The 19,109-nt window shown below is 40.4% G+C and overlaps 1 protein-coding gene across 3 annotated transcripts in view; it reads right to left on the bottom strand.

The window, feature by feature from the left end:
* Window positions 1-2,286: 2,286 nt before the first annotated feature.
* Sel1l (SEL1L adaptor subunit of ERAD E3 ubiquitin ligase) overlaps window positions 2,287-19,109 on the bottom strand; it is a 44,679-nt gene continuing 27,856 nt past the window's right edge. For all 3 annotated transcript variants that reach the window (XM_055592843.1, XM_055592841.1, XM_055592842.1), the window contains 10 exons: window positions 16,682-16,750; window positions 14,757-14,834; window positions 13,786-13,848; window positions 12,638-12,725; window positions 12,179-12,327; window positions 11,359-11,524; window positions 10,997-11,071; window positions 9,631-9,803; window positions 7,579-7,707; window positions 2,287-6,473 (listed from right to left, as the gene is read on the bottom strand). In XM_055592843.1, coding sequence (XP_055448818.1) covers window positions 6,264-6,473; window positions 7,579-7,707; window positions 9,631-9,803; window positions 10,997-11,071; window positions 11,359-11,524; window positions 12,179-12,327; window positions 12,638-12,725; window positions 13,786-13,848; window positions 14,757-14,834; window positions 16,682-16,750 — 1,200 coding nt within the window. In that variant the 3' untranslated portion in view covers window positions 2,287-6,263. The remainder of the gene's footprint in view (window positions 6,474-7,578; window positions 7,708-9,630; window positions 9,804-10,996; window positions 11,072-11,358; window positions 11,525-12,178; window positions 12,328-12,637; window positions 12,726-13,785; window positions 13,849-14,756; window positions 14,835-16,681; window positions 16,751-19,109) is intronic.

The raw sequence follows: 19,109 nt of genomic DNA, 5'->3' as shown, positions 1-19,109 counted from the left end.
ACCATGTCATATCTGGTGACACCTACAAGATTCTTCCTTGGTTTGGCCAACCCAAGTATACAAAATGTCAGTCCCGTTATGATGGTTTAATTACTTTTAAGTCTCAAGTGGGTGATGAAATAGATACTAACTAATCAAAGCGTGGACCTCTTCAAATGAACAGAAGCAGCTGTTTGTAGCTCCACCCTGGAGAGTTCCATTTAGTTTAGTTTGTGCCAAAATGGGGTTATAGGGAAATAGTGTGCTATTTTCAATCGTTTCTGTAAGACGGAAATTTGCATGTACTGTGTAAGATGTTACCAAACAACACTGTTTAAATAGCAAGCGAAAGAAAATAAATAGCATGTGTGCAGAATGCCAGAACAACTGTTCTCCGAGTTGAAAAACGACAAGGCCAGCTAGAAGGCTGTATATATTAGTGTGTATACATTACAACAAAGCACCCAATGCATCCAATTTTGTTAGGAAAAGTACAGAATGGACAAGGCCATGGGGCGGGGGCTGGGGTGGTGATATGTGTGCTGGGAAGTGGGAAACCCAGATGGGTAAATTCTGAAACTCACAGCTGCATTTGCACAGCTCAAAATAGATTGGCTTCCAAGAATGGTTTCTATTCGCACTGAAATATTGAATCATGTAAAACAGTGACACCTTCATTTTCCACGTTCAGAGTCTTGGGCTTTGTGGCTCTCCCAGTACTTATAAGACTTAGGAAAAATCCTTCTTAATGAGAGGCTGGTTCTATTGGGAGGCAGAACGAAGGAAAAAAAAAAAAAGAGACAGGGTTGAGCCGTGAGCAGCATGGATATTCAAAGCTGAGGTAACTAACTGACCACATGCTACTTAATTCACATGAGAAAGCCTGCATTAAAAAAAAATAAAGCTTAGTATAGACTTCGGCATCAACACCATGTCATATATGTTTTATATGTATGTTATATATGTTTTTCTTCATTCTTTCATTTATTTTTTGAGACAGAGTCTCTCTTTGTATCCCTGGCTGTCCTAAAACTTGCTGTGTAGACCAGGCTAGCCTTGAACTCAGATCTGTCTCTGAGGGCAGTGATTTAAGGTGTGCATTACCACACTTAGTCTTTTAATATTGTTATATTTCAATAAAATTAATCCAGAGAACCACAACTTGGCCTTAGGAAGGTCAGGTTTGTCCAAAATGAAACATTAACAAAGTATTACCAGTTTGGTAGCATTTTCAGGATCCACTTATATTTAATCTGCCAACTTTTTAAGTTGTAGTTAGTCCAGGAACATGTCCTCTTGGACTCCTGGGTTCTGAAGAATTTTTCTTTTACTTCTTATATTCATGAAAAATCAAAAATAACAATGTTTCCTTCTGCTTTTTTTTTTTTTTTTCAGTTTCTACTACGGAAATGGTTTCTATTTTTAAAATTGAATGTAGTTCATGCACTGCTCAGAAGAGGATACAGTGGACAAGGCTATGGCAAGTCTGGGACAGCTTAGCATCAGCCAACGTCCAAGGTGGTATATTCAATGTAACTTAGGGGAGGAGCTGTGACAGCCTCAGTACTTATTTCCCGGCTGAGCTGGCAGACTGCTTGATGTCGCTAGCATCACTTTTCTAGCCATCTCGGGTAGCTGTGTTCTTTGGAGTAACAGTTGAGATCCGTTTATTAACATGTGGCAGCCTGTATTATCCAGACTTCTTACCCAAGGATCTGATGTGCTAAGCTGGACCGTTTTGCTTTCATTTCCTCTGAGTTGCTGCTAGGGTGCTGAGGGACAAACCTACAGCTCTCTACAAGCTTGCTTGCTTTTTTTCCTGAGGATGGTTAAGCACTCTCCCACTGACACACCCTTAGACACTGGCTAGGACTCTGTGTAAAGCATACTCTCTCGGCTAATGTTTTTGTCCCTCCCCTTTTAGACCGTATTTTAAACAGGCTTTCTTGTGCTGTATCTGTGTCTCTGCAAGCCCTCTTAAACCCAGGGATGAACGTGCACACACACATTGGTAAGTTATAGTGTAATCGGTCTAAACAGAGGTGTGCTTACTCCAGACATCTCTGGCAGATTGAGGTTAAGCGCCACAGAGTCCACAAATAGTTATCACTTCCTGGAAAATTCATATCCTCCCCAGGACAATGTTCAATTAATTCATGGAATCTGAAAGGCAGATTCCAATTTCCGCAGATGAATGCATTCTAGAATTTTGTTTCTGAATTTCAAAAAAGGTTCACTAAAGTGTTGACTTGACCCTTCCAGGTTAAAAGTGAATGGAAAGGCCTTTGGGCATGGCACACAAAGAGATAACCAGAGGTGGGATCTTTATTTCACAAGTTTCAAGATACAGTACAAAACGAATCTGTACATCTCTCTATTAACAGGATTTGTTTACACAATTATAATACACTTCACCAGCCTTTATACTGCATTCCATTAAATACAAAATAAATTTACAAAACGTCTAGTATGGTGTTCCTCTACAATGCCAGCTTATGCTCTAAAAACTTCCCTCAATATTTATAGTGGTCATACTTTGATCATATCAATATTGTTATTTAAATAAAGAAGGAATAGTGTCAGATTGTTCATCAATAAATAGTAAAGACAGAGCATCTGAATGGCTCCCTGCACATAACCAAAGGACCCTTCTTATGCACACAATATTTTTTTTTAAATGTGTAAACAGTCTCTTTAAGATACAAATCATTGGTATATGGGGTTATTTCAAATTTTCTTGAAATCCCTAGTGGGTGGAGACACTTACTTAGCTTCTTTTTCAAACAACATTACCTATTTAAAAACCAGACATTACAGCACCCAGGAATATTTTCTCTCATATCTGAGCAATAACTGATGAAAACTTTCTTGCACAAAATAGTTTTCTTTTGCTCTGGTTATTTCTTGCATATCTCTAGGTCATAATATTGCATAATACACTTTAGAATCACTTTCAAATACCAGTTGCTAAAGTAACTACTAGCCTGCTTTTCCTGGCAGGGAAGGCGGGTCATGGGAAGCATCTTGTTTTGAAATGCACATGTGAGGTGTTATTCCAAACCCCTGGAAAGGAAACTTTCTCAGATGTAATTAGACACTGGTGCAAATGTCACACACGAGGAGTTGAGGTCTGCATTTGGAGCCCTCATGCTCCTAAGCACTACAGAGCAAACATGAATAGCAGATAAGGGAGAGAAAACCCAAGCAACCAGTCAAACAAATTTGTTTCCTATACACAAACAAATTTTGTGTATAGGACACACTGCCATGGGCTTGTCACCAGATCTCTGGAGGCCTCTAGTGCTTCTCCATGTAGAGACATGACAGGCAAGTAGTAAAATGTTCAGAACTTACCTACAGAAGAATAACAAACCTTCAGGAATATCAAGATTTAGGACTTACACTTTTACATTAACCTGGTTTAGGTGTTAATGAATTTTGAAAAAAAAAATAGCCTTTGATTGACTTTTTTTTTCTATGCTATTAGCTTGTAACCAAGAAAACCCACAAATCAGTAACAAAAACTTCAAAAACAAAAACTCCACCTTTGTAAAACACCACAGAAGTAAAACTCGTGGTCTTGAGACTCTGAAATAGTTGGCTACCCAAAGGGGTAGAAGCACAGGAGGACAGAGGCGAACAGAGAGCCTTTTGTAGGCTGCAAGACAGACCACCAAAGGCAGCAGTAGGGATGGCCTACAGGGAGCAAGGAAGCCACACTCTATCTGGTAAATCTAAATCCTAATGCTAAAACTCCTGAATCCCGGAGTTGGCTTAATGTCATTGACATTAACTAGCTTTATTGCCACTTTATTCAAATGGATGCCATTAGTAAGTATGTGCATTATTTTTAAGAGAAACACCAAACCCAATTCCTATTTGCTTTGGTACCATGTCCCATGAACAGTAGAGAACAGGAGCAAAGCATTTTGACCTTTGAAAGAAGCCGTTAAGAACTGAATTATTTTAAACATGCTATCCAGATTCCTGGGAGCCAACAACCCAGGCTGGAAAGAGCAGATGCTGGGAAGAGCAGATGCTAACAAGCCAAGGGAAGGGCATCTGCAGTAGTGGCAGTAAAAAAGACTGCAAGGGTTGAGTCTGCTACATGGAGAACATATTGTCCCATACAACTGTAGGTAGTGTATGCTAATTTAAGAAATACTTTCTCCGAGTACTCTCTGTGGGAAGGAAAGATGGACACAAAAATGCTGCTGTCCAAGGAGATGTTAGGTGGATGGTACAGGAAAACCATAGAAGCCATAGGCATCTTAGAGTTTCCCAAATTTTCATTTATTTTTAGACTAGGTCTTGTTTTGCTGCGTAAACTGGTCTTAAAATCCTGGTCTACAGTGATCCTCCTCCCTCTGTCCCCCAATGGTCTGGGGCTAAGGTATATACCACCGTGTCCACTTCCTCTAAATAATTGAAAACAGTGCCTTCTACATGAAGAAGAATCCACGGCATTCTACAGCGGTGGATGATACTTAATGGGCTGAGAGTTGGACTGGGAGAAGAGGCAGCAATGAAGGCCCCTATTTACTGTACCACTCACAATCTAATCTTCAAGCACAAAACACAGAATAAGCCTTACTATTTACAGGTGCTGCCCAAAGCAACATTACATTTTTGAGAGGAACACTTGCTGCCTCTCAAAGATCAGCTTTTTATGTGGCCATCTCTTCAAATTTGGAAGCAAATATCTGGGAGAAAAGTTTGCTTATCAGGTTTTCCGTAATACTGTAAGCACACACAAAGGTACACCACTTCACATTTAAAGTCTTCATGTTCATTACAGATGAACAAAATTGAGTTCTGATTACAATCCCAACATTCAAACCCAAGGCTTTACAAACTCCACAAGTGATAAACTCAAGTTTCATTGCAGACAGGGATGATGGAACACAGTGTAAAGGTGAATATGAACAGGCTGGTGTGAGCTCGCCTATTGGGTGCTGGCTGCTGAATACTACCATCTGATGACTAAAGAAACTACATGTTCAGTTCTGGCCTTTATTCTTTCGTATGGCTGCTTACATGAAGCTCGAAATTTCTGTTGTTTATTGTTATCTTATTTAAGCAAGTGATGCTGAAGTGTAACAGCTGTAATTTCCTAGAGCTTACAGCAGAAGGGTGGTGTCTGACAGCTAAGCAAGTGTCTGACTTTCTTCAGGCACAAAAAACTATTGTAATAGAAGGCTATCACAGCCTACAGAACAGTACACCCAGGCCTTGGTTTCTGCCATGCACTGGGTCGAACCCATCCTCAATTATATGAGTGTTAGTATTTCTGCGTGCCGTATCTTGGCAACAGAACTTTATAGTTGAAGACTTTGGGGGGTTATCTGTTCTCTGTGCAGTAAGAAATGCAAAGTAAAACGAATCCTGGGAACCAATGCATCAACCTGTAGGTGCGTCTCAGATCTCACCTCAAGTCGGGTAAGACTGTTTTCTGATTTCTCCACTTAGTCCATCCTCTGGCTTCTGGACTACTCTGTATACTCAAACAAACAAGCAAATCATACTGAGTAGTTGGGGCAAATTCATATGTGAGTGCAAGGAGTCAGTTCACTGAATTTTACTTCTATTCCAAGGAAATGAAGTGCACAAAAAATTCTTTAGCAAAGCCTTTCAGTCTTTGAGGAAGAGAAGTTTGCTATGAAGTGTCACAGTCGCCAGTACAGGAAATCTCTCAATAATCCCTTTCAAAATACAAAGTGCCAAATATATGTACTCGTATGTAGACTGGCAAACTTTACCAGTCACTGCACTTCCCAAACACCCTGAAGACGTCCTGCTTGGCTTGTTTTGTTTCTGACTTAAAGGCAAGTTCTAGTCTCAGACGTAAGCATGTTTTTTGCGGTTAAACTTGCAACTAACTGGGTTTTCCCAGGTTGTCAATGCTTAGGACCTTAAAAGACACTGATGCAAGAACTCACACACATTGACAGGATGACAAAAGGACTCTCTCAGGAAAACAGATGGGTACAGTAGACATGACTTGAGTATCTTGTATATGTTTCCAGAAGAAAGAGAAAAAGAGGAAAAAGAGGAAAGCCACTGAGAGTTGTCATTCCATATGGCACTGAAACAAACATTCACCGTAGCTCCGGTGAGAGCTATTCATCCCTGAAAAGGAAGGCAGCAGGTTCTAAGCAGCTTCTGGGATTCAACATTTCCTCATGCCTCTTCCAGACGGCGGCCACCGTCCAGAGCCCTACATCAAATGCAAGTGTTCAGCAAGCAGCTCCCTAGTGGTCAGGGACCCAGTGGGTGTGTGGCTGCTACTGTGGTGGTTGCTGCTCTGGTGGTCCTTCCTGCTGGGGAGGGGCTGGCCGTGGCCCTGGAGGCCTGGGTACTGGCATGTCCTGGTGCTGTCTCTGCCTGTAAGCTATGACTGTACCCAAAAGCAGTGCAATGATGGTCATGAGGTAAAGGTCCCACTCAGGTCCCAAAAGCTGGTCCATATCCAGTTGTGCGAAGAGATCTCGAATCTTAATGAGAACATAAAAAGCATTATCACTTCAATGTCAGTGAAAGAACTCTGAAAGTAGTTATTAGAGATAAGCATGGGACCTTAAGAACATTTAGGACACTTAGACCCTTCTTTAACTGAAGCCCAGAATGGTGTGTCTCAAGAACTTAGCTACTGTTTCCTAACAGCTGACCACATCAGATGTCTAACCACTTTTTTTTTTCGTCAGAAATCTAATGCAGCAATTTCCAGCTATTTCTCATAGTAGATTTTTGAAAGGATCCCTGCAACAATAAAAGAACCTCCAAAACCATCTAAATCCTGGCATAACTCTAAGTTGTCCACAGTGACAGCAGGCCAGCTGAACAGCTCTGCTTCTCCCATGTAACTAAAGACAACAGGACCAGGTATCCATTCTCTGAACAAACACCTCTTTTTGGTTATATTTTAAGTAAAATGTACATTATTTCTTATAACCTGTAAGTTTGAACTTGCAAGTTAGATTCTTAGTCTATGAGATTTTGCAAAATTATGTCCCAAAAGCTCCTGTAATACATATTTGTAGGCACAGCAGTTAGATTTTCAAGAAAAAAAAATTACAGGAAATGACAATGTTTCCTGGAGGATTTTGTGTCTTTTTCATCTGTCTGACTTTCTAATCATTCATTTTTAGATAGGCCATCTAAGCAGTCCAGGCTACATCAGACAAGAAGCTCTGTGGGCATGGTTAACATCTGTTGCACTATTGGAACAATCAGAAGCACAGTAACTCATCTCTCAGGCTTGCCCTCCAGCTTTTTCTTCTTAGGGCATTGGTTTGAGTTGCTGCCAGGTACTCGTCTGACTTAACGTTTATTACTGTTTTAAAGTGTCACCAGCTAAGTCTCTGTTTTGCCTGAACCCAAAATTACCTGCATCAATGACAAGTGCTTTTGTGCAAAGAACACTGAGAAATGCCACTTGAAAATTGGGTTGACTGCCTAGCGCACAGCTTACCCCGCTTGATGAATTCATTTACACTTCACTATGAGGAAAGAGAGAGCCTGTGCTCCCAGCTTTTACCCTCTAAGCCTGAGAAGATGATATAATTTGTAGTTTTTGACCAAGACACACAGCTCACTTACATTTGCTTCCCGTATGTACTGTAAGAAATAGACGACACCTAATTTGCAGAGTGCAAGGAACACAGGTACTTGTGCATCTGGGCTAGCTTCGGCTGCCATGTCATAAAAGCGCTTGGCAAGGTGAATATCCTAGAGTGCAGAAAACAAAACTCATTCTTGTCAAAATCTATGAAAACTATTTATTTTGTGTTTCAGAAAAATTTGTCTTACCTTTCAAGATTCTACTTAAAATTAATGTCCATTACTTAAAGAAAACCCCAAACTTTATCTGGGTAAAATTTCTTTAATTACCTAGTTAAATAATTAAAATAAATGTAAAATCAGGAGTTGGAAAATGTAACTTATTTCCTCCAGTGTAACATCAGATTTTATGTGCAGACATACTAGGTTCAGCTAAACATTTAACACATAATATTATTGACCTGGAGATTACAAGGGAAAGCCTCTAAGTATGAAGCCAATCTTTTACTTAAAGACAGTGTAAGCAGCTCTGGTTTAGTTCATACTGGGGTAGGACATTCAAGAATCTGAAGCTGGTTCTGTCCTAGAGGAGCATTTCGGGATTTCTCAACTTGTACTATGTGTTTTACTAAGACAGAAGTGGCTGGGGCAAGCCTGTGTGCATGGTAACTTGTCTCTGCAATGGAGGGCTCCAGCCTGACAGACCTAGTCCTTTCTCAGTTTATTTTCTGGGGTGGGACAGCCTCAGAGATCCCAGTGTCTTGTTATGCTGTTTTCAGAGGAGACTCCTGTGCTGACTATCACAAACTACCACAGTACTAATATACCTGTTTCTGAAATGGATGCCCCCAGTCATAACCAATTCTGTCTCAGGAGAGAGGGCTCAGAATTCAGAATGGCAGGCCAGGATGATGGATGTTCTGAAGGAATACCAAACTTTTAAGAAAGAATGACACACAGGAAAAGAAGGTGGAACACCAAATATTACCACCTCCATACACAGATTTAAATAGAAGGAATTATTTTCAGTTAGTCCTTATTCTCAGCCCTCAAATATGTCATTTGTTAAAAAGAAAAGCACTTTTAATTAACAGTAAGAGTATGGTTAGTATCTAATTAAAAATATATAATCTAAACATTTTTTTATAACTGAATCTTTCAAGTCCTTGAATCCAACTTGATATCCTACCAGAGACTTTGTGATGTGTATGATTTAACAGGGTATTAAGCAACATCAAACCACATCCTGACTTATATTTTCCAATCATCATCAATCTTCATATTTTGGTAGCAATTTACTTGGTGTTGGGCTGAGTTCTGTTGTTGCTGTTGTTTTGAGACAGGGCCTCATTTAGCCCAGACAGGCCTTGAATTAGCTGGGTAGTTGGGAAAAACCATGACCTGATCCTCCTGCCTCTACTTTTGTTGGATTACAGTAGACGCCCGTATAGTGGGCAGTCAGTGCCCAGCTGCACCGATCAGCTTGTAGTAGTAGTGTTTACTTCATTTACGAAGTAGGAAAAAACAGAAAAGGTGACTATGATGCCTTTTAAAGTCATGCCAAGCTGTGGGAATTACTGTGAGTTTTGTATCCAGCTACTTATTCTCAAAAGCTGAACCCCAGTACCTTACTGGAATACTCTTTTATCAAAGTGTTTATTTCAAAGTGTACAAGTAGTAATACTTTCTCAGAATTCTTTTGTGGTAGATAGGCAAAAACCTAAAACCATTCCAAAGAAAATTAGATTTCATTAGGAAGGTAAAGGTACCAGAAAAAAATTCATCAGTAGGAAAGAATTTAATCCATTTCAAAGTGATTCAAAAGCAATGGCACTGACTGAACGTGGATACAGCTCCTGAAACAGGAGGTTTTCCACAGGGCAGCGCTACCCGAAATACAGCAGTGCTCATATTCACGAGTGTGCTCAAAATGAGATGCATGTACAGTCCTCTGACATACCAGAGACCCAGTTCTTATTCTGTGGCCCAAAGTCAGACAGAATCCCAACAGCACTGTTTTCATTCTAGTGAAGGCACTCTCCCCTTGTCTTAGTAATGCTACTCAAGTGCGAGCTTTGACGTCACGCTCACCTGTTTAATGCCAAGGCCCTTCTCATGCATGTACCCCAGGTTAAACATGGCTTGGGCGCTGTGTTGTTGCTCAGAAGCCAGGCGGTAATGAATAAATGCAGTCTCGTAATCTACATCAGTGCCAAATCCATAGAAATGGTAGTCTCCAAGTTTAATTCTAGCCACAGTATAACCTGAAACAAAAATTAAATGCAGAACTGCCAATAAATGAAGTGTGCTTAAAAAAAAATAAAACTTATTTTTAAAATGTGCTCTTATAAAACTGAATTTTCATTTGTAGTAGAAAAAATTTCATTGGTTCTAAAGCCACCAAGCATTTAGAGTAATCATTATTTCTTCTGTAGAATGCACATAACAGTCACAGAGGTCAGGCCAGGAGGGTGGTGCTCTGTTTCACTAATGCTACCCTTCCAATGACCATGCTTCATTTATCATGTCATTTTAATCTAACATGCTCAAGCCCTGTGCAGAACTGGAGAAGGAGAGGGCTAGTATGGAGAGGAGTATGTGAGAAAAATGTTAAAGAAAAAAGCATGGGGAAGGTTAAGAGTTCTTTTTCATGTCTTTCTATCTTTCCCTTCTTCCATAAGACTCCCTGCACCCTGCCCAAAGATTGGCTGTTAGTCTCAGCATCTGCTTTGATTCCCTGTTGCAGTCAGCCTTTCAGAGGACCCTCTATAAACGCAGAGGGGTCAGGAGCCCCACAAGAAGACTAACAAAGCTAAAAAATTCTGATTTTAGCTCTGCAGGGGCTCCTGCAGAGACTGGTGTACCAACCAAGAACCATGCATGGAGAGGGCCTAGACCCCCTGCTCAGATACAGCCGATAGGCAGCTCAGTCACCATGTGGGTTCCTGAGTAAGGGGAGCAGGGACTGCCTCTGTCATGAACTCGGTTGCCTGCTCTCTGATCACTTTCCCCTGGCAATGTGGCTTTGTCAGGCCACAGAGGAAGAGGATCCAGGCAGTCTTGATATACTAGAGTCAGATGGCAGGGGAGGAGAACTCCCCCTTTCAGTGGACTACAAATAAGGAGACAGGGGAGGAGAAGGAGGGAAAAGTGGGACCAGGAGGACTTGAGGGAGGGGGCTACAATCGGGATTTAAAAAAAAAAAAAAGTTCTTTTCCTCTTCAAGCTAGCATTCTATTGGTCAGTTCTCAGTTTATACAATCCACTGGCCTAAAGCTAAAAAACTAATAGTGATAAAAAGCATTTAATTGTGGACTGGCAATTTAACTATTGACCTATGAATGAAGACTGATTCCAAGTAAGATAAGCAACAGTGTCTGATGATGTTCATGAGAGGTACAAATCAACACAGGGAGGATCCTGGGCAAGACTCTTGTCCTGACAATTAGCCACTCACCTTGAGAGGCGGCCCTATTCCAGTGCAGCAAAGCTCTGGGGTAAGTTTCATTCTCACCTACAATGGTGGCTTCCCCTACAGGAAAGACAAGAAGTCAAGTGTTTTAATTTGTAAGCTAGAATGGAACATAGTAAATACTGAATTAAGCTAGTATGGAAAGTAAATCAACATTAGAAAAATATACCGGGTTCAAAGGAAAGCACTGATTCAGGATGACACTACTTCCTGGAGGTTTTACTCAGCCAAATATTGAGACTGGTTTAGGGACTTGGGGTGGAGAAAGGGCAGTTCTGTATTCATTTCATTTTGAAAATCTATTCCTGAATGAGGATAAGCTTCGCTAGGACTCAAGTGGACCTTACTCTGGTCGAGGATGAAGGCTGCATTGCTCTGTGCCACTTCATAGCCCTGTTCAGCCAGCAGAAGGTACTGGATCACGGCAGCATTGTAGTCTCCGTCTTTATAGCTATTGTAGGCAGTCATAAGCCTCTCTGACCAGCGGCCTCGCTCACACACGTTCTTAAACAACTGTGCAAAGAGAAAAATGACATGTATGTGCTGGAAACAACCTTTGTATCTTGGCTATGAGTGATTATTAAGTTTGTTCTGTGACTTGCTGGCAGCTGGCTGTCCTTACTGTTTAGAAGCAAACACACTGCAAAAATAACAGCAACCTACATGCTATTTACTGTGGCCAGGGCTGTTCTAGTGATGTATGTGTACTGTAGATACTGGCATATTCTCCTGCCCCAGGAGCTGCTCATGAGGTGGGTCCTATTAACAACCCCATTTAACAAATGAGGACACTAAAGAAAGCAAAGAAAGATTTCCAAATGGTGCTAAGCCTTTGTCAGTGTCCCTCCAATGACAGGTATGAAAGCTAAAGAGAAGTGGTCCCAATTAGGAGATGCTAGCCTTGTCCTTTGCACACCACCTTCAATGTGCTCTTTATTTTGATACTATGCATCTACTCTGGAAGAGATACAGATGCTGTAGATGGCCCGTGCCAACACTGCTTCTTAGGAACAAACAGGTAAGCAACAGTATTCACAGCTCTCCAATTCCTTCCCTAGTGAAGTGAGTCAGCATCTCCCACCAGGCCAAGGGAACTAGAATGAAAAGGGAAGGCCTTTCCAGCAGGTAAACCCATTTCCTACATACATGCTGCAGAAAAGCCCTCACCTCTACTGCAGTGTGACAGGAACGCATCACACCTGTGCCGCTGGCATGCATCTGTGCTAGGTTATAGAAAGCCAAAATATGGCCGCCTTGAGACGCTAAATTAAAATACTTCAAGGCCTGCTTATAGTCTCTCTTGACTCCAATACCATCTGAAAGAAACACAAAACAAAAACCAATGAGGGGTGAGCAGTTAAGATTTAGTTAAGAACAGAGAAACTTTATTTGAGGAATAAACTAGTGGAAGGCAGAATTCTTACTCAGTAAAACGTCAATCTCACCAATGCAGATTAATATATTAATTTAGGTTAATATAAATGATAATGAGAAACAAGAAGCATAAGTAACTGAGTTGGTAGACTATTAAATCACCAAAACTGCTCTCCATTTCTTTATCCTAGTGCCATCTAGTGGAAAGCGGTTTAGACTGTTACATCCATCATTAACTCTGATGATACCTACTATAGTACATAGAGCCAAGCTGCAGCTGGCCATCCACCCAGCCTTGTTCAGCAGCTTTCTGGAAGTACTTGAGAGCCAGGTCATAATTCTGTAGAGTAAGATGTCAAACAGTAAGAAAGCACAAAAGACTGATACATATGGAAGTACAGAAAGTCATTCTCTGTATAGACAAAATATACATATTCTTAAGAAACCATTTTAAAGGGACCATCTTCTGATTAAAAAAAGTAAATCCAAAACAACACCCCCATAGACATTATTGCTTCAGGTCACAGGAGAGTTAGGGTCTTATATTATGAAGAAAAGCAAATAAGAGTTTGTGAAATAATTTATATGCTTGTTCTTAGAAAGCATAAACACAAATAGAACAGTAGAGTAGGAATTAAGAAAACCTCTTTTTACTCTAATATTATTTTCTCTTATCTGTTCCCTTCCTGTGCATATTACAAGATGCTAAGTTTTTAGATCCCAAAGGTCTATGTAACCATAGAAAAAATTGAAATACACTATCTGAATTTTGGTATCATAATGACCAGAGGCAAAAGTATCACTGTCTTTTATGTTATGATTTTTAAACCAGTTCTTAGTTTTAGACACAAAAATATATGTTGCTTGGTCTAATATCACTACACAAGATTGACATTTAGGAGGTTACTGGTGGCCTGGATGTAAGACAGAAACCTGCCAACTAAGAACTAAAGTAGCTTACTAAGGTTCATTCTTTGGTGGCACTTGGCTTTCAGCGAAGGACTGGAGAGAAGAGAGGCAGAAGCTAGAAGGAGCAAAGGGCAGAAGGGAAAGCTTCTCCCTCCTAAATGGAAGAGACTTGAATGCTTTCTTAGGCTTGAGTAAAGAAGCGGGCAAGGAAGAAAGTCCTGGAGAAATGGGAAGAGTACGGTGTGTAGAAAGCAGATATGAACAATGAGAGACAACTCTATCCTCAGATGGTCCCAGAGATGGAGCTGGCCTAAAGGGACAGTTAGATGAGGTATGTGTGAGGCATGAACAAGCCAACTCAGAGATAGAGGAAAAGGGCTCTTGCTGTGGCAATGGGATGGCTCCATCAGGCTGAATGTCAAGGAATACCTCCCGCCCGTCTGCAATGGCTGACTATTTCCTAAGCTCAGCATGCCACACTGCACACTTACAACTTGAACTCCTCTTCCATAGAGGTAGGCCATTCCAAGTCCGCTCTGTCCCACCGGGTTGCCCTGTAAACCAAAGAATCAGACAACAGTGATGAGAGTGCATGAAAACATGGGAGGGTAAATGACTGCAGAAGAAATACTATGAAGAATAGTGAAGTATGTTTTAATTAGTTTCCAATTAAAGACAAACTTTTCCTCTCCATTTAGATTAAATATAACTTGACTTTTAGACACCAGAAGGCTGTCAATAATTTGCTTTCAAAGATTAAAACATTAAATGCCTTTAAGGTCAAGTCTTGTGAGCTGACTTATGACCATCATTACCACCAATTTATGACACAAATGTGACTAACATTTCACCAAAACTAAAAAGCATCTGCGTATTTATGCATTGATAACTTCCTGCCCGAAGAAAGAAGGAAGGACAATGTTATGGGCAGAGTCAACAGTCATGTATTAAAAGCAACAATGCAACCAGGAGGTAATGATACTTCAGATTAATGCGGTGACACAGAGCAAAGCATTTTGCGATACAGAACAAAAAATTCTAGAATTCACCCAACTCACAAAGATACACGACATCTTAAAAAATGTGTCAGAGTATCCCTCAAGAAAACACTCAAGTAAGACTGTGATCCAGCAGTTGGAAACAGATCAGTGAACACATGGGAACCATACAGGGCTTTAAGTACCCCGTATGCATTTTTCTTGCCGAGTCAAAGAAAGCCCACCTTCATGGTTATCAATAGAACTAGGTTATGGAAGCTTAACACTTTACGCTAACAGTCACCCACCTAGTTCCTAAACAGAAGCTGCTCTTAGTGGACAAGCTTTCCTGGTTAACTCATCAGGTATATACACTTTCAATAACTCAGGGAATGAGTTGGTTATGATTAATCCTGCAATATGGTTCATTCATTAAATACTAGTAACAGCATACAGTTGGTCAACACCGAGCCAGGAAGTCTTACCATGTCAGCGGCTTTCTTAAAGTAGTGAAGTGCTGTCTCGTTACTCTGAGGTACGATATCACTTCCTTCAGAATACATCTGGAAAATAGACCCGAATTTCATGGAGTTGGCACCCTTTTTCCAGATACCGTTTTTTCCTTTTTCATCTCATTTTCATTAGTTCTCATGAAATTATCCCATAAAGTTTAGAAATCTTCACAGGGAAGTGTGGAATTTAAGGCAAACTTTTATTGGTAAACATTTACACATTTTTAAGTATTTGGTAGTCTTACTAAATATATGATTTAGGCATGGATTTGAATATATAAAGCAGGTTAATGGCTGCCTTAGGAAATCTTCACACATTTGAAAATTACATTTGCTTGTGTCTATGTGCTTGTGGGTGGGCATGCATGTAACATGGTGCATGTGTGGAGGTTAGAGGACAACATGTATAGTCTCCATGTATAGTCTGGGTCCTGGGTATTGTCTTTGTCTGCTGAGCCATCTTACCAGGCCAGGAAAAGAAACTTGAACCCAGGACAGTCAGGAGCCTAATAATTAGGTTGAGACCACATAAGTGAACCTATCAGTACAAGCTTTCTGCCGACTTACAAAGTCTACTTTGCCCTTTCTTCTACCAAGCTGCCCCCTGAATGGGGTAAATGGTGTACCTGGGGTTAACAGATAACTAAAAATTGGGTTGAGGAGATGGCTCATCTGGTAAAACGCCAGATACAAGCATGCAGACCTTAGATAGAATCCCAAAGCTCAAGTACAAAGAAGCTGGGTATGATTGCATTCACTTCAGTCCTTGCCTGCGAGTCAGAGGAAGGCAGATCCCAGAGGATTTAACCTGGCCTACTTGTTAAGCTCCAGGTCAATGAGAGATCCTATCTCAAAAAATAAGGTGGATGATACTTGAGGCTGTTTTCTGGTCTCTGTACATAGGCACACACATGTGAACGCAGACCTACATATTACCTGTGGGTACACACACAAAACTAACAAGTAACTAAAGCTATTAAACAGGGTATAAATACCAATGAATTACAGGATCACGTAAAACCTAAGAAGAAAGAAAATCAAATGCCAGCATTGCTTCTCATCCACATATATACTCAGGGAATATATACTAAGAAAACAACTAAAACAACTATATCTATAGAAAACAACTATATCTAAAGTTGCTTTTAGATATAGGATTAATTAGTAATTAGGAAAAAAGTAAAAATGCTGGGAACAAAAGGACTTTAAGATCCTAATAAAAACACACGAAGGAGAAAGATTATTCCTGTGTCATGGTGTGGACAGCTGATATGCTCACCACCACAGCATCAATACCACACAATCCATGCTATGACGCTGGAAGGCTTGCAAGCCATGTTTCAGCTCCCAGTTAGCTAGCTGGGATTATGTGGTAAGTCTGGATGAGACCTTTCTCTCTGTAAAACCCTTGGAATTCATCTGAACTTCCTTACTTTATGATTTGCTTATAGATGAACAATATAGTTTACACTGTATTAATGTTAAAAATAATGAAATTGGCATTCTTTCCTCACACAGAATCTATTCATTAGTTTTTAGATATAAATGCTTTCCTGCTCTACACAAAGACTACCCCGAGAGGTGATCACAGCTCTCATATAAGAATGAGAATACCTGCAGACAAATGCTCACAGCTCTCACTCCAGCATGAAAAGTAACACACAACTGTCATTCTCAGTAGAACCCCACTTACCACACATTACAGCTCTCATCACTGCACATACCAGATACAACACTGGGAGCTCAGACAATGAATACACTTAGGAGGAAAGGTTACACTATGACTAAGTTGTCTGAGAACTGCTTTTCACAGCATTCACCTTAAGACAGGACGTGCTACACTTGCACTGCACATTTTATTTTGCTGTTGTGTAACACAGCTGTGGGGTGTACAGTACCTTTCCCAGGAAGGCCATTGCATGCGAATTGCCAGCATTTGCTGCTAAGTTGAAGTAGTCAAACGCTCTCTGAAAGAGAATTTATAAGAATAATTATTTTAGCAGAGTCTGTTCCAACCAAAACACTTATTTCAGGAACACTAGAAAAAATTTTCTCTTTTGCTATATTAAAGTCGCTTCCAAAACAAGAATATCCATCTGGATTTCAAACAGAATTGTGTATATGTAGCAGTTTTATAACCACAAAGAAAAGTCTGGTATTTCCTAAACTTTACAGATAAGATGTCTTATTTACAGGAAAAGTAAGTAAACATCACCCAGCTCAAATTCACTTGTCTACTTTACCATTGGCACCCCTGAGAAAGAAAAACAAAACAAAACAAAACAAAACAAACAAAAAAATCTAAGAGGGCATTCACAAGGCATGGGGCATATTCTGAAATACAATCTCCTTTTGTATTAGTGAGAGAAAAGTTCTTGGCTGTATTTAAGGTCACATAACTAAGCACTGCTTTTGGCCAACATTCACTAGCACCCCTCTCAACTCAGTGCTACCGTAGCTCACTTGTGTTAAAAGGTCTTATGCCACTGGGTACTCCTTGTCTCTCTTGATGGTTTAATCTCTTCTTTTCCTAATCTTTTTCAATCAAGTGCATTCTCCTGTTATTAAAAAACATACCAAGAAATACAAAAATGCATCTTTTCTTCAGTTTCGGCTTCTCTTCAATGGGACTGATCTCAATTAGCTACTTCATTCACAGTATAGCTTCCCCAGTGAGTCCACTACAGAAGTCTCCATTCTACAAGCTTGATTGGCTTCCACCAACCACTTCAGAAAGGGAGCTCCTTAAGCTGCCGATACCTGTTCATCATCAGGAAGAGCCTCTCACCCACTCCACCTCTCTGAAGCATCTGATGCAGTCGGCCTCACTCCTTTGGAAACACTTTTGGCTTGGCTCACATGCCACCCTTTCCCGGTTTCCTTAACCCTGTCTGTACCTGCACCATCTACAGCCACCTTTACAGTAAAGTTCTTCAACTGATGACCCCATTTTCACTTTACATTCTCTAGGGAGCCTTAGCAATTCCACGGCTTCACATATCATCTAGATGATGGCAACTTCTATATTTGTATTTTCAAGCTCTGAACTAGTCTAATTACAGACTAAATAAAGTTTATGGTGAATATACCTCCTAACTGCCTGTACCATAGTTCTAGTCCACACATTTTTGCTCAGATGAGCCTCTGGAATATTCTGTTCTTTCACTACTTGAATTGTATTTTGGGTTTCTACTAATTCATTCTCCACATGGCGGCAAATGTCAACATTTTCAAATCTGAGCGTGCTGGCTCTAAGAGTCCCTTGAAATGCAGAGGCTAGGCTGACACGAGCAAGTGCCAACAGTCTCAGAATTACATTATGTCTCATGATGTCACCACTATGGGCATGCCAGCCATGCTCCCTTTTGCCCCACGGCCTATGTACATACTGTTCCTTTCGCCCTGGAATGGCTCTACTCCAGTGTCATATATCACCATTTTTTCCCTAGAAGAAGTCTTTCCTGTCAATTGGTTGCTCCCTTCCCCTACTTAATTATACCCACTAATTCTGCTTTGAAACCGCAACTGCAAATTTAAATGCTTGCTATTTGTTGATGTAGTTATTTAAAAGGTACCTAATATTCCACTGAACTTGAAACTCCAGCAAGAACAATGACTAAAGCTTTCTTCTCAGTGCGGTATTTTGAAAACCTGGCAGTGACTGGCACATAGTAGGAATTGCAGTGTTTGTTGAATTAATGACATCATGTGCTGGGAAAACTTTTCCTTTTTTTTTTTGTGGAGCTGGTGGAAATAACCTTCCATTGTGCAGCCACGTTACAGGTTAGCAGCATACAGCACAAGGACATTCCCAGTTCTTGCTATGCAAGAGCTCTGGGCAAACTCTCTCAGAATACCACTCTCTCATTATTTTTGTTAAGTAGCAGTGTACAGCATACATTTTGGTGAACAAGAGACAACATCAGCTGTAAAAGCTGCCCAAATAAAGAAAACCCACAAGAGTCTGGCATCAGTGCTAAGTGTCAATTAAATCTTAAAGTTGAAAGGCTACAGTACATGAAATAACTTTACTTAGTATAGTTAACTAGTATGATAGAAAAATTAGAGTTTGATAAATACTTCTTGAGAACTTACTATGTGCAAGGTTCTGCTGAGGGCTGGAATAAAGTAAACAAGACATGACTGTGCTCTCTTGAGACTAACTAGGCTCTAGCCAGGAAAATAAGTTATAGAACAAATTAATCTACCTCGGACAAGGATCAGAAAGAACACACATTTTCAGGCACCCTTTGTCATATATAATCTCTGGTCTGGGGACAGGCCTTGAGGGAGACATTACAGGTGGGTGTTGAGTTCTAGAGGTGG

Source organism: Psammomys obesus, unplaced genomic scaffold, assembly GCF_907164565.1.
Source record: "Psammomys obesus unplaced genomic scaffold, mPsaObe1.curated_primary_1811, whole genome shotgun sequence".
Classification (NCBI taxonomy): Eukaryota; Metazoa; Chordata; class Mammalia; order Rodentia; family Muridae; genus Psammomys; species Psammomys obesus.
Note: the sequence above shows the minus strand (reverse complement) of the source record. Positions and strands in the feature narration are given on the sequence as shown.